At 68.6% G+C, this 14792-nt stretch overlaps 1 protein-coding gene across 1 annotated transcript; it reads left to right on the top strand.

Annotated features, from left to right (window-relative positions):
• The first annotated feature begins 5057 nt into the window (after positions 1-5057).
• STARD10 (StAR related lipid transfer domain containing 10) lies at positions 5058-13695 on the top strand. The gene is made up of 6 exons (XM_035571735.2): positions 5058-5219; positions 11823-11970; positions 12196-12299; positions 12601-12718; positions 13302-13354; positions 13456-13695. Exons 1-6 carry the CDS (start codon positions 5058-5060, stop codon positions 13681-13683), a joined length of 813 nt encoding a protein of 270 aa, XP_035427628.1. The 3' UTR covers positions 13684-13695.
• The last annotated feature ends 1097 nt before the right edge of the window (positions 13696-14792 follow it).

The raw sequence follows: 14792 nt of genomic DNA, 5'->3' as shown, positions 1-14792 counted from the left end.
AGGGACACTTACATACATATAGGGACCCGTATGTACATATAGTGATACACACATACATGTACAGACACAAACATATATACATGTACACATATGTACATACATGGACACATACATACATATAGGGACACATACATATGTACACAAACATACATGTATGGACACATACATACATGACACAAACACACATACATGGACATGTACATATAGGGACACATGCATACATATAGGGAGACATACGTACATATATGGATACAAACTTTCATACATATATGGACAGAAACATATGTACATATAGGGAGACAAACGTACATGTATGAACACAAACATACATACATATATAGACACAAAGATACATATATGGGCACAACCACATACATGTAGGGACACAAACATAGACATATGGACACAAACATACATGTAGGGACGCAAACATAGACATATGGATACATGCATGCACACACATATGGACACATACATACAAATATGAACATATACATACATATATGTACACAAACACATGTACACAAACATGCATACACATACGGACACATGCATACATATATGGACATATACATATATGCACACAATACATATATGTACACAAGCACATATGTACACAAACATACATACACATATGGACACACACACATGCAATCACAGATATGTCTGAACACATAGGGGTGTGCGCACACACATGCACATGCACAGCCACACACATGTGGGCACTCGCATGCACTCGTGCTCATGCGTGCATTCATACCCGCGCACACACGTGCGCACACGTGCAGAAACTCTTTGCACCCTGGGTGTGTTTGCGGACACGCGGGCGCTCCCCTCTCGCAGCAGCGCTGCTGCCCCCAGAGACCCCTGCAGGGCTGGCGCACGCACACGTGCACCCCATGTGTGCACGCGTGTATGAGCGCGCGTGTGCGTGTCCATGCCTGCGAGCGTGTCTGCACGCATGAGCGCACGTGTGTGCATGCGCATGCGCACAGATCACGCGTGTGCATGCACGCGCGTGCCCGTGAGCGCGCACATCACGGCACTCCAGCGCTTCCCCCAGGGGGTGCCCCGAGTGGCGCACGTCCTGCGCCGCCTGGGACCGCTTCCAGAGCGGGCGGCGCGCGGTCCTGGGGCGCCTGCAGAGACAAAGAGCCCAGACAGAACGTCCCCGCCTGCGTGGCAGACAATTGTACGGGCGCTGAGAAAGAAGGGCAGTGCAAAAACTGGGAATATTGGGGAAGGAGACGGCAGAAAGGCGGGCTGTGGGGTTTGGCCAGCTGGGAGAAGGGGACGCTGCAAAAGCAAGGGGCTCGGTGTTTTTGAACCATCACGCCCCGGGGATGCTTTTTTCCCAGCTGTGTATTTGGTGCTAGCGCAGGCGAGGAAGCGTTTCTCTCCCCCAGGCCCATCAATATTTCAGAAGCCGAGGCTCTGCCCCGCTTCCAGCTGCAGGAGGAGGCCGGGTGCCCCTCGGGAGCTGCCGCAGCCCTGCCAGCCCCAGCACCCCCTGCCCCTTGTGCTGCCCCGCAGTGCCTCCCACCAGCCCCAGCACCCCCAGAGCTCCGGGAGGGTCGAGCCCGGTCGTTAACATTTGCGCTCAGCGAGATAAAAAGGAGAAGCTAATAAAAAAAAAAAATCGCGTTTGTTTACAAGAACCGGTTTTATTGCGGGCGCCGTTCTGCCCGCCTTCGCCAGCGGCTCCGGGGGCACGGGGGGGAAGCGTTGGGGCCGCACTGCCCGCGCCCGCGCGCTGGTGGGATGCAAGGACGGTGGACCTGCAGCGTGTCCTGGTGGTCTGAGACCTGAAAGCAGGGCAGAGAGCAGATGCAGCAGCGGCCTGCCTGCTGTGCCGAGCCGTGCCGAGCTGTGCCAGGCTGTGCCGAGCCGTGCCGAGCCGTGCCACACTGTGCCGAGCTGTGCCAAGCCGTGCCAAGCCGTGCCATGCCGAGCTGTGCCAAGCCACAGTCCCAGCGCTGTGACACAGGGCACAGGGTCACTTTGGGAAGGGCCCCGGCCCCTCTCGTCCCTCTTCTTATTTTGGAGACTTTTTGCCTGCCCAACACTACAAATGCCATTTTGCAGGTCCGGTTCCTCTCCCCCGAGTGTGTGTGTGTGTGTGTGTGTGTGTGTGAGCTCCCCCTCCGGAGAATTAATGCCAGGACTTGGTTTCTTCAGCCTGGACACCTCAGGAAGGGGCTGGGGGGGGGACAGCTGAGCCGTGCCCGCAGCGTCCGAGCCTCGTGCAGGAAGCCCATTTCGTCTGGCTGGGCGCCGAGCCTTTCTGTGCAGTATTTGCACACACCCAACGGCTCCCAGCGGCTGCCTCCCCACGCTCGCAGCCCTCGGCTGAGCGTGACGGCGTGGGACACATTTGCACGGCTCATTTAGCTTTGCACTCTGCTAATTAGAGCCTGCCAGGAGATAGGTGCCGTGCGGCGGGGCAGAGCTGGGGCTCAGCACGCGGGCACCGCTCGGTGCTGGAGCTGGGTGCACAGGACCAGTGGGAAACCTGACCTGGGCGTTACTGGGAACGGTGGGATTTGCCCCAAAAGCACCAAGGGGCACGTGCACACAGCACAGCAGGTGAAAGGGCTCGGCTCCGGCGGGAAAGGCGATGGGATGTGTGTGCACGTGGGGGGGGGGACACCCACAAATGTCCCCAGAGCGGGGCTCAGAGGCACCCGGCAGCCCCCGCAGCTCCCTGCTGAGCCGCTCGTGGGGGCAGCCAGGAACTGGGATTCCTGCACCGAGCACCGGTAGTTTCAGCCGGTTTGGGCACCGCGTGGTGGGAGCTGCTGGTGATGGGGTGTGCAGCGGGGGTCCCCAGCCCAGCCTGCCCCCCCAACCCCCGCACCCCAGCCCCCCCATCCCAGCTCCGGCGCCGTGCCCCAGCCGGGTGCGCGCGGGCAGGATTTATGGGCCCGCAGATGATGTCTGTCCTATTTTCGGCTGCAGCCCTTGCACACCACGAGAGGCGAGGCCGGGCTCCCCGCGGGGCCCTAGGTGTTCCTGCACCTTCCTCGGTGGGAAGCGAGCACGGCCCCCGGGGAGGGCAGGGCCGGGAGAGGCTCCCCACGCTGCAGGCTGCTGGCACGGCCCCAGCTGCCTGGGGACAGGGTGGGAAAAAAAACAGGCTTGGGAAGCAGGGCGGACGCACAGCCTGTCTGGAAGGGCTGGGGCAGCAGGGACGAGGGCAGATGGTGGTGCTGGGGTGGGCGGCAGCCGCTCCCTGCCCCACAGCCCTGCCCCACAGCCCTGCCTTTCCGTGCCCTCTGCATCGGTGCAAGCAAAGCGCTACCCAGGGGCTGCAGCAGGATGGGGAGCCCCAGCCTCGTCCCCGAGCCCTGCTGCCGGCAGGGTATCCCCATGGGGCTCGACATGATGGCAGAAAGCTCCCCGGGTTCTTTTTCCTGGCTAAGGACGGCCAAAACCGGCAGCACCGAGCCCTGGCATTGCCCAGGGCTTCGTGTGGGTCAGAAACCTCTGTGCCCAGGCCACTGCGCGCCAGGGGACGTCCCCACGGCTGCTGCGCTGGGCACTTTGTCCCTGTTTCCCCATGCACGGGCTTTCTCCTCTGGGTACAACACCCCAGGCTGCGCCCATTGCCCCCCCGGGTGCTGCCGGAGCATCTCCCCACGCCGCGCACCGTGGGCTGCTGAGCGCCTGGGTTCTGCTGCGGTAAGCAGCCGCCGCACCGCTCCGCCTCCATTTATCCGGTTATTTAGGGCAGCGGGAGCTGGGAAGAGGCTTCCTCTCTGCTTCTAAGTAGGGAGAGAGAAACCCTGAGTCTGCAGCATTTCCCGAGCCGCCCGGGAAGCCCCAGCCTTTCCAAAATCCGCCTCGCAGCCCTCGCGCTGCCAATGGCAGCCTGCCCTCCTGGCGAGGTGCTCCAGCGCCCGCTCCGTGCGCTGCAAGGCTGCTGCCGCAGGGCCGGGGGCACCGAGCGCCCCGTGCCAGGGCCGGCTGGGGACAGCGCCGCGGCCACGCTTGCAGGGACATTCCTTCGGTCACGGGACATGGGGTGCTGGGGGGAGCGCTGCTCGCCCGGGGCCTCTGCCACTGGCACGGGGGGCTGCGGGGTGAGATGGTGGGGTGCAGTGCAGGACTGTGTCACAGTGTGTGTGTGTGTGTGCGCGCGCGCACAGGGGTGTGTGTGCATTTGTGTGTGTGCGTGTGCGCACGCGTGCGAGCACCCATGTGTGTGCGGCCGTGCGCGTGCACCTGCACCCGTGCCCAGGTGAGGGACGCGTGCGCAAGGCGAGGTCCGTGTGTGTACGCACGCACCTGTGCGTGTGCCCAGGCTGCGTGTGTGTGAGCACAGCGTGTGCAAGCATGCGCCTGTGCGTGTGTGCAGTGTGCGTGTGCATCTGTGCAACGGCTGCGTGTGCCTGTGCCCCGCAGCCCCCCCCATGCCTCGGTGCTCCTGATACCCCCCGGTACCCCCTCAGTGCTCCCAGTGCCCCCAGCCTGGTGCTCCTGGTGCCACCCCCGGTGCCCCCCACTCCATCCCCCCGTTCCACCATCCCCGGTGCCCCCCCCGGTGCCTCTCCCGGTGCTCCCGGTGTCCCCCCCGTGTCCCCGGTGCCCCCCGCCAGGTACCCCCCCGTGCTCCCGGTGCCACCCCTGCTGCCCCCTGCCCCATCTCCCCGTTCCACCATCCCCGGTGTTCCCCCCCCCCCCCCGGTGCTCCCGGTGCCCCCCCCCTCCCGGTGCCCCCCCCTCCCGGTAACCCCCCCCCGGTGCTCCCGGTGCCCCCCCGCTGCCCCCCCGGTACTCCCGGTGCCCCCCCCCCGGTACTCCCGGTGCCCCCCCAGTACTCCCGGTGCCCCCCCTCCCGGTGCCCCCCCCGCCCCCCCCCGTGCCCCCGGTGCCGCCCCGCCCCGCGCCCCGCCCCGGCCCATGGCGCACCGCGCACCGGGCGGCGCCGCGCCCCGGGGATGCCGCCGCCGCCGTAGGGGCCGCCGCGAGCCCGCGGCACCGGCACCGGCACCGGGGACCCCCCCCCCCGCCCCGTCCCCCGTCCCCCCGTCCCCCGCCCCGGCCGGCGCGGGGCCATGTCGGGCCGCGACAGCGTGCAGATCCCCGACGATCGCGATTTCCGCGCGTTCCGGGCGGAGTGCGAGTGCGAGCGGGGCTGGAGCCTGAGCTACAGCAAGGCGGGGGTGGCCGTCTGGGTGCAGCTGCTCGAGCCCGAGCGCTCCCTGCACAAGATCAAGGTGAGCGGAGGGGCCGGGGGCACCCCCGGGTAGCCGGCACCCCCCCCCCCCACCCCCGGGCACCCCCCGGCACCGGGCACCCCGCGCACGGCTGGGCATCCCCCTGGCACCGGGCACCCCCCTGGCACCGGGCACCCCCCTGGCACCGCGCACCCCAGTGGCGCAGGGACCCCAAGGGTGAGGGGGGACCCCGGGGTGAGCGGTGGCGGTGGGGACAAGCAAAGGCTCAGCGGGGACTGGGGACCCCCGGGTGATCCAGCACTGCGGGGTAGTGGAGGGGACTCGGGGTAAGCGGGGACTCCGGGGGTAAGGAAGGTCCCCGTGGCACGGGGGCGGGTCCCCTGGTGGAGCGGGGACTGCGGGGGTGAGCGGGGACCTGGTGGCAAGTAGGGTGATGGAGCACCTTGGGGGGAGCGGGGACCCTGGGGCGAGTGGGGATCTGGGGTGAACCCAGCACCCTGGGGTGAATCCAGCACCCTGGGGCAAATGGGGGACCCTGGGGCAAATCGGGGACCCTGGGGGGAGCCAGCACGCAGGTGCTCGGGGGCCCTGGGGGAAAGCAAGGACACAGGGGTGACCAGCACCATAGGGTGAGCGGGGAGCCTGGGTACATCCCGTGGCAGGAGGGGACCCTCGGGTGGTGCAGTGCCCCTGGGGGGAGCAGGGACCCCAGGGGGGAGCCGGCACCCCAGGCCGAATGGGGACCCTGGGACAAATGGGGAGCTGGGGTGAGCTGGCACCCCGGGGTGAGCAGGGGCGAGGAGGGTTCCCTGGGGACAATGGGGCCCGTGGGGACTCACCCAGGGACAATCGGGGACGCCAGGGCTGTGGGGCTGTGCTGCTGCCCGCGCCCCCCACCCCAAGAACTCCCCCAGCTCTCACCGTGCAGGGGGGGCTGTGGGAAGGGGACTGCTGTGTCCCCAGCCCGCTCTGTCCCCATCCAGGGTGGCCCCGCTGTGCCCCGAGGCAGCCGGGAGCTGCTGGGGCTGCCCAGGTCCCCACGGTCCCGTCCCTCCCGTGCTTCTTTGTCGGTGCGGGTGGCTTTGGGGCGAGATGCCTTCTGAGCAGTTTGGGGGCGGGGGGGGGGAACGGTCTGGGCTCTCCAACTGCTTCACCTCAAAAAGCAGGTGGCGAGAAACTGGTGCGCGGCGGGCAAAGCTGCGGTGCTGAGCGTGCCGGGGAGGGGGGCCGGGGGCAGGTGGGGTGGGCGCTCATCCCTTCGGCGCAGCAGGCGTCAGCGGGAGCCGGGCACTGGGAAATCCAGGGGAAAACTTCCACCGGCGCTGCGTGGGGGGGGGAATGTCGGGCTGGGGGTGCCGGTGGCCACGGCATCGTGCCGGAGCCTGGCGCTGGCTCCGCGGGGCTGCTGCAGCCCCTGTCCCCGCCGTGCAGCGCCAGGAGCCCTCCCCGTCCCGTCCCGAAGGGTGACCCCCCCCCGGCTGCGTGGCGCTGGCTGCCGTGCCGGGACCAGCACCCCGGTGGGGACGGTGTCGGAGTGGGGGTGGCGGCGGTGGCGTTGCGGCCTGCTGGCAGCTGCTCTGCACCGGCGGCACAAACAGGCAGCGCCGGGGAGCCCTGGCCCTGGGGGGGCGGCGGCGCGGCGCAGGCGGCTCTGCCCGCGCTGTTTGCTCCCCGCTGCCGGCCCCCCTGGGGACACGCGGGTGTTTGGAGGGGGTCGGGGGCTCGCGTGCTGCGGGGGTCCCCGCTGGCGCCAGCCGAGCGCGATGTCCCAGCTCCCCCCCCCCCCCCCCCCCCGCAGTGGGTCCGGCTGCTTGGTCTACAGATGTCACCGTGTCCCCTTGTGGGACCCCCCGGACCCTGCTGCGTGCTCTTAGGGCGTTGCTGCATCCCCAAATGTCCTCGGTTTTGGTGTGGGATGGGAAAGGGGGAGTTTGGTGCAGGCTGGGGGTTTTGGGGAAGGAAGGGGGCCGTCGTGCCGGAGGGGCTGGGTGTTTGGGTGCTGCTTGTGGGTGCTCCCCCCACCCGCCCTGCCCCACGGGTGACAATCCCGAGGTGCCACGTCTGCCTGTGGCGATGAGCTCAGCCGGGAAGCCGCACGGGACGCGCACCAGGATGTCCTGGCTGGGGCTGACGCCACGCTCCCGCGGGCGCTCGGCATCCGGAACCTCGCCCGCGCTGGCACGGGGAGCCCAGAGCCGCCGCGGGCAGCACCCCGGGGCTCGGGGAGCTGGGTGCTGTGCTCCCCGTACCCCCGAGAGCCCCCGGAGCCCAGCGGGGTGCTGCCCTGCTCAGCCCCATCGCGGACTCGCCGTATCCCCAAATACAGCCCAGCGGGGAGCTGGGCCAAGGTCCCTGTTTGCCCTGGGGGCGGATCTCCCTCCCTCGCGCCACCTCTGCTCTGCACCTGCGCCTCTCCCACGTTTCCTCCCCGAAGCTTCAGGTCCTCGCCGCGGGGCCCCCTGCGCACGCCTGCCCCGGGTCCTTCCCCCGGCACCCTTCTGGATTTATCCTGCTCGGAAAGCCCCCGCTGGTTTGTCTGCGGGCCGGGCAAAAGCCGTGCTTAGTGGCACCAGGGATGCCAGCTCGGGGTGCTGCCGGGCGCCGTCCCCCCGGGACCCCGGTGCCGTTCCCTCCGTGCTCCGTGGCCGCGCGTGGCCGCTGACGTGGCGCCGGGAGGAGCAGGGGCGCACGCCGCAGCTCCCCGCTCCTGCCTACCAGCAGCTTCCGAAAACCTTCCCGGGGTTGTTACTCCTTGCTCCCTCTCCTCCTCCGTAATTAAATGAAACCCGAACGTCTCGCCCAGCTTTGAAGAGGCCCCCCCTCTCCTCTCCCCGCCATCAGAGATGCCGCGCTCGTCCAACCTGTTTGCGGGAGGCCGGAGGCGCAGCGAGCCGGTGCCACGCGGTGCCGAGCCTTGGGGCCGGCTGCAGCTATGGCCGGGGCGGCCGCAGAGCCCCCGATACCGCGTGGGACGCGTCGGCCGTCCCCGTGAGGCCGAGCTGCCGCTCGTTCCTTATTCATCCCGGCGGATCCGGCGTGATCGGCCGGCTTCGGGTCACCTTGAGACGGGGAGATCTCCTTTGTCATTAATGACCCCGCGGGCGCTGCGCACCGCTGGAGCCGGAGGGGGGCTCCGGGCAGGAGCAGCCCCCACCCGTGAGGGTTTGGCTGGGCTGTGTGAGCGCCTGGGGCAGGGGCTGGTGGTTGGGAATGGCCCTGGGGGGTTTTTCTCCGTCCCAACGTGGCGGGGACCTGCTGGCCTTGGTCCCTTGTTAGGGTTTCTGCAGGCTGTGTGAGGGCTGCAGGTGCCATCGCCGGGGGTTAGGGAAACCTCCGGTGTCCCCCAGCGGGGGGCTCGCCTCGAGCTCTGCGGTGTGGTGGGATCACGGCTAATTCGGGTCGGGAAGGGGGGGTCTGCCCGCCCAGCCTGACCCCAGGTCGGGGTGCTCCGGGCTGCATCCAGCCGAGTCCTGAGCGTCGCCGAGGCTGGAGACCCCACAGCCCCTCCGGGTCCCTCCTCCACTCTTTGACCTCCCTTGCAGTAAAAGTTTTGTTTTCTCCCCTCCGTCCAGCTGGGACTCCCCCCGCTCCAGCCCCCATCCCAACGCCAGGCACCTCAGGGAAGGCTCTGGCCCCATCACCTCCACGTGTTCCCATGGGGTGGCCGCAGACAGCAGCGAGGTCTCCCCTCCTCCCCTCCGCCTCCATCCACACCTTTTAGTGCCGGGGAGCCCCAAAGTGGCCACAGCACCCCGGGGGCAGCCCCTGGCGGGGGGAGACCCCTCTGGGGACCTGCTGGCTCCATTCCTATCCCACAGGCTGGGACACATTTGGGTGTCCCTGCCTCCAGCCCCACAGCTGGATCATGCTTGGTTCATCCCCCAGACCCAGCAGCTTTTTCTCATGGTGCTGGGCTCTGCACCCCAAAATTCAGGGGCAGGGGGCTCAGGCTCGCTGTGACCCTGTCCCCCCAGGAAGGACACGAACCGAGTGCTTTGTGGCCACCCTGCTGGCAGCCAGCACCCATCCTGGGCAGGGGCTGCCCCAGGGAGCCCCTTCCTGGGGCTGCACCCCAAAATTTTGGGGTCTGGGAGTGCAGTGGGGCAGCACCCGGCACAGGCGGCCACTTGAATGCATTGCGCCCGCCTCCCTCCTGGTCCTGCTTCCTTCTCCTCCTCTTCTTCTTCCTCCTCCTCCTCCTCCTCCTCCTCCTCCTCCTCCTCCTCACGCACACGCCAGAGTCAATATTGACCCAGGGCTGGGGCGCGCGGTGCCGGGTGGCACCGTGCCCCTCCCGAGGAGGGGACCCGGCGTTTGCCCTGCGCCCCTCCGAGCCGCCCACCGTCCCGGTGGCCCCGGTGAGTCACGGCAGCCGGCGGCAGCGCGTGTCACAGCGGTGTCACATCGGCACCGCGGGCACAGGCCCTGAGTCACCGCCTGGTGCTGCCCGCGTGGGCACGGCTCCGGCCGCCTGGCGGCACCGCTGCTGCGCCCGCCCGAGGAGCAAACGGGAGCAGGAGCGGTGCTGTGGGGAGCCTGGCAGGGGGCACGGCACCCGAGGAAGCTTCCCTGCTCACCGCACCCCAAGCGCACGCTGCGCCTTGCTGGGGGGACCTCGGTCTGTGCGCCCCAGGGTGGCGGTGGCGGTGCCGCCGCGGGGACGCCGTCCCCCAGCAGGTCCCTGGGGCAGCCCCGCGGTTCACGCTGAGCCCCCCTTCCTCCTCCTCTTCCTCGCTCTGCGGGGTGAGGCAGCACGGCTGGTGCAGGGCACGGGGCAGGGGAGAGCCCGAAGTGTGCGGGGTGCTGGTGACCCCTCTGGGAGCTCGGTGCTCACCGTGGCTGCACCACGTTAAGCGGCACCAGGGTGGTTGGACCTTCCCGAGGCTGCAGCACCGGGCGCTGCTTGGCCACCCCCGGGTGCTCCTGGGTCCGTGTCCCTCGGCACTGTGGGTGCTGGGTGTGCGGGGTCTGGTGGCGGGGAAGGACCAGAGCCGTCCTCACGCCAGGGTGGGCAGGGGAGGGCACCGTGCAGCAGCCCCCGAGCCCTGCCGTGGCTCTTAGCACCCCATGGAGGAGCTGCGCCCCGGGATGTGGTGATGTGTTGGGAAGCACCCCAGGAGCCTCGCATCCTGGGGCAGCACCCCAAGGCACCGGCAGCCTCACCCAGCTCCTGCCCCGGCACCCGTGGGTGCACCCGCCCTGCACCCCGCAGCCTCCCCCTGCCCGGGGGCACCGCCGTGACCGCCCTCGGGGTGGTCCCATGGCGGCCCCGCTGCGCCGATGGCAGCTTTGCCTTTCTCCTCCTCCTCCTCCTCCTCTTGCTGAGGATTTGGCTGCCATGGTTACTGGAGCTGCTCCCAACCCCGCGGTGGGCACGGGGCTGGCGAGGCTGCGGCTGCCCCCAGCTGCACCCCGTGCCCCCCGTGTCCCCGGGATGGAGCCGAGGTGGGAAGGGCCCCCCAGGGCTCCCTGGGTACCCGCAGCACCCCGGGCATCCCCGTGCAGAGCTCTGCACCATGGCGGCTCTGGGGGGGGCAAACTGGGGCAAACTGGGCTGAGCTGTGCATGGAGAGCTCGGTTGTCCTCCAGCCCCGCTGGTGGGCTTTTGCCTTGGGTTATTTATTTATTTTCAGGCCTGGCAGCAGAGGGATTTTGTAAGCACCGAAACGCAGCTCGCGGCGCGTTATGCAAAGCCAGGCAGGGAGAAGCGCTGCGTGCCGCCTCGCCTCGCCGGGCTTTGCTGCTGCGCGGGGCCGTGAGCCGCTGGGGACGCTGGTAGCAGGGTCTGGGGGGGGTTCTCCCTCAGCCCCCTGCCCTCGGGGAGCGAGCAGCAGCCAGGGATGCGGCGATGTGGCTGCGGGTACCGGAGCCTGGCGCTGGGGATGCGCAGGGAGCTCCGAGGGCAGCTCAGGCGTGCAGCGAGGTTGTGGGGTCTCAGCCCACACGGTGCCCCGCTGGTGTGGGTGGCACGGGGGTGGGAAGGCGGGTGTGCTGCTGGTGCTGTCTGTAAAGGGCTTTGCATCTGTCCTTGGGCTGGGCTGGGGAGGGGGGAGCACGTCCCAGGGCTGCCCGGGAGGGCACAGCCCGCGTGTGCTGCCGTGCTGCTGTGCCCCCGTGCCCGGTGTGATGGCCTGGCCCTGCTGCGCTCGGTCCATGCAGTGCCCCCTCCGTATGATGCCTGGCCTGTGTGGTGTCCTGCTGACGTGGTGGCCTGTCCATGGGATGTCCTGTGCGTGCACTGCCGTGGTGTCCCATCCCTGCAGTGTCCTTCTGATGTGATGTCCCGTCCATATGATGTCCCATGCATACACCGCTGCGATGTCCCAGCCATGCAACGCCCCGTCCGTGCAGTGCCGAGCCCTGCTGCTCCCGACAGATCCTGGGGAAGGAGAGGAGCTGGGGGGCACCGTGAGCCACCCGTGCGCCCCGGCATGCCATTAGGAAGCAGGAGCTGGGGTGGCCGCGTCCCCCACATCCCCGCCGTGCTGGTGGGCAGAGACCTGGGGGCTCCCCAACCCATGTCAGGGGTCTTTGCTAGCGGGGCTGCTGCCCTTCGCAGGAGCTGTGTCCCCCCTGGGGGTGCTGGGTGCTTGTGGACCCCCCCCCGCCCCGGGACGGTTTCTCACCTGCCCGCCTCTGCAGTGCAGGATGGAGTGCAAGGACGTGCCGGCGGAGACGCTGTACGACGTGCTGCATGACATCGAGTACCGCAAGAAGTGGGACACCAATGTCATCGAGACCTTCGACATCGGCAGGCTGACCGTCAACTCCGACGTGGGCTACTACGCCTGTGAGGAGGGGGCCGCAGCGGGGAGGGGGGGGGGGCTGGGTGCCAGCAGCGCCCGTGGGTTCGGTGGGGACCGGGGCGCCCGTGGTGCCGGGGCGTCACGGTGAGGAGCCCGGGTACCGGTTCGGGAGGGATTTGGCACCCGCAGAGGTGGGGAGGGGGCTGGGATAAACGCCCCCGGGGGGTGGGCGTCTCACCCCCGGCCCCCGCTGCTGCTGCTGTCCCCAGGGAAGTGCCCCAAGCCCCTGAAGAACCGGGACGTCATCACGCTGCGCTCCTGGCTGCCCATGGGCACCGACTACATCATCATGAACTACTCCGTCAAGCACCCCGTGAGCGCCTGCCGAGGGGTTGTGGGGGAAAGACGGGGGGGCTGCGGAGCTGGGACGGGGCTGGGTGGGCGCCGGGGTCGCTCAGGGTCTGGGAGCAGGCTTGGGGTGGTGTCGGAGAGGGACCCCGGGAGGAGGCGGTGATGGAGCCCATCGCCTGCCACCCCGCTGTGTCCCGGCTCCCCCGGCGTCACCATTGGGGTCGGGGCTTTGGGGTGGGATCCCGTGGGTGCCAGCATGCTCTGGGGGAGCCGTGGGTGCCCTGCCCCGTCACCCGTCCTGTTCCTCCTCGTGCCCCCCGCAGAAATACCCGCCCCGTAAGGACATGGTGCGAGCGGTGTCCATCCAGACGGGCTACCTGGTGGAGGGGAAGGGAGCCAAGAGCTGCACCATCACCTACCTGGCACAGGTGGACCCCAAAGGTGAGGGGGGGGCCCCGCTCCTGCCCCGCGGGGCTCAGCCTGCCTGGGTTCACAGCGTGGTAAGGGATCGGCAGAGGTTATAAATGCTGCTGGGAGATGAGGTTTCCCCGAGCCTGGACGGGTCGGTGCGGTCAGGGTGGATTTGGAGAGAGGCTTTGGAGAAGGACAACGGTGGGGGGGGGCAGCAGGGGGCTGGAGCCAGACCGGTTCCAGTCGGGACACTGCTGCAACACCACTCAGGACATTTGGGGCCGCTCCCCTGCAACATTTCTGGCTGTGCCCGACGTGCTGAAGCAGTCTTGAACTTGGCAGCAGCAGAAGGGGAAATGGCCAGCGGGGAAGCCGGGGACGTGCCTTTCTCGGGGTCCCCTGGGTACAGACGGAGCTCCCCGGGTGCGCCCAGAAACTCAGCTTGGCTCGAACCCCATTTTCCCGGCACCATCCTTCCCCGCTCGCCCTGTCCCCTCGCCCCTTTGCCGAAGGGGTCCTGGAGCCCCCCGATCCCCAAGGGGGTCCCCATCGCTGCGGGAGGGGCGCTGGGGGCGCCAGCCTCATCCCGGCTCCTCTTATCCCCACCTCGCAGGTTCCCTGCCGAAGTGGGTGGTGAACAAATCCTCGCAGTTCCTGGCCCCCAAGGTGAGTCGGGTGGTCCTGGGCTGGAGGGGGGGGGGGCGGGCTTGGAGCCCTTGGTGAGGGGACCCCGGCACGCCGGCTCCAACCCGTTGCGCCCGTGGCAGGCGATGAAGAAGATGTACAAGGCGTGCCTCAAGTACCCGGACTGGAAGCTGAAGCACAACCCGCACTTCAAGCCCTGGCTGTTCCCCGAGCAGAGCACGCTGCCGCCCCTGGCGCTCTCCGAGCTCTCCATCCAGCACGCCGACTCGCTGGAGAACATCGACGAGAGCTCCCTCTCCGAGACCAAAGACGACCGCGGCGAGGCCAGCGACGAGGACAGCGTTAACTGAGCCTCCCCCCCCCGCCCCCCAACCCCGGGCTCCCCCAAGCCAGCCCCCCCCCCCCCCCCCCACCCCGGGGGTCGTTGTTTTTGTCCCCGTCCCCACTGCAGTCTGTGTCTCTTGCACGCACGTGCGCGCACGCACCCACGCTTCTGCCTCGGGGTCCGCGGCCGTGCCGGGCACCCCCAGCTCTGGGGGGGGGGGAGGGCCGGGAGGGGCTGGGGGTTGTTGTCCCCCCCCGCCTAGGCTGGGGGTGGCGGCCGGTCCCCCCCAGCCGCCGCTGTCCCTGTCAGTGGCAAACCCAAAGTGCCCTTCAGCTCTCGCCGGGGGGGGGGCAGAAGAGGAGGGGACCCCCCCCCCCACGTCCCACCACCCCGCTCCCTGCCGGGCTCCATCCCCTCTGTTCTGCCGGGGGGGGGGGGGGGGGTTGGGGGTGTCTGCCCACACTGCAGGGGGGGCTCCAGGGGTTCCCGGCACCCCCGGGTGTGCAGGGGGGGCTGGGGGGCTCCTGGCGTGTCCAAGCATGCAGGGGGAGCTTGGGGGGCCCCCCAGCATCCCCGGGGGGGGGGGGTCCCTGGGGGCTTCTGCCCTCCCCCCCCCTTTTCTCGGGGAGGGGGGGCCCCGAGCTCGGTGTGTGACCACTCGCAGGTGCCCCCGCACCGCGCTGCCCCGGGGCGTGGGGCGGCGAGGGCGGGGGGCAGGTTTTGTACCTTGTACCGGAGCGGATTATTTAGGAATAAAATGAATAACTCGGGCGAGGGGGGGTCGCCTCTCCGTCCTGCCTCCCTCCCCCCCCAACGGGACCGTCCCCGTCCCTGTCCCCCCCCCCCCCCCCCCCCGGCGATGGGTTCGGGCAGGGGCTGCCCCCAGGGTCCCGGTGCTGGGGTCCCTGGCACCGTGGGGACCCCCGGGGGGTCTTTCGGAAAGGGGGGGCCACCAGAGCAGCTCCCGGCCCCATTGACACCAGTCCCAAGCTGGGGACGGGGCGCGGTGACCCCCCCCTGCCACCCACCCTGGGGGGGCCACCTGGGCACCTTTGGTCCGGGGTAGCCGAGGCACTGCCTGGGTGCCCCCCCCCGGCCTTTTGTACCATCCAAAGCCCCCCGAGTGTGATTTCA

The sequence above is a fragment of the Cygnus atratus genome, chromosome 1 (assembly GCF_013377495.2).
Source record: "Cygnus atratus isolate AKBS03 ecotype Queensland, Australia chromosome 1, CAtr_DNAZoo_HiC_assembly, whole genome shotgun sequence".
In the NCBI taxonomy this organism is placed as follows: Eukaryota; Metazoa; Chordata; class Aves; order Anseriformes; family Anatidae; genus Cygnus; species Cygnus atratus.
Note: the sequence above shows the minus strand (reverse complement) of the source record. Positions and strands in the feature narration are given on the sequence as shown.

Bases quoted from the DNA above. Each gene is read 5' to 3' on its own strand.
- STARD10 (XM_035571735.2), top strand. From the start codon at position 5,058: ATGTCGGGCCGCGACAGCGTGCAGATCCCCGACGATCGCGATTTCCGC. The intron at 12,300-12,600 runs GTGAGCGCCTGC...TGCCCCCCGCAG, and splicing joins ACTACTCCGTCAAGCACCCC to AAATACCCGCCCCGTAAGGA. The intron at 12,719-13,301 runs GTGAGGGGGGGG...CCCACCTCGCAG, and splicing joins GGCACAGGTGGACCCCAAAG to GTTCCCTGCCGAAGTGGGTG.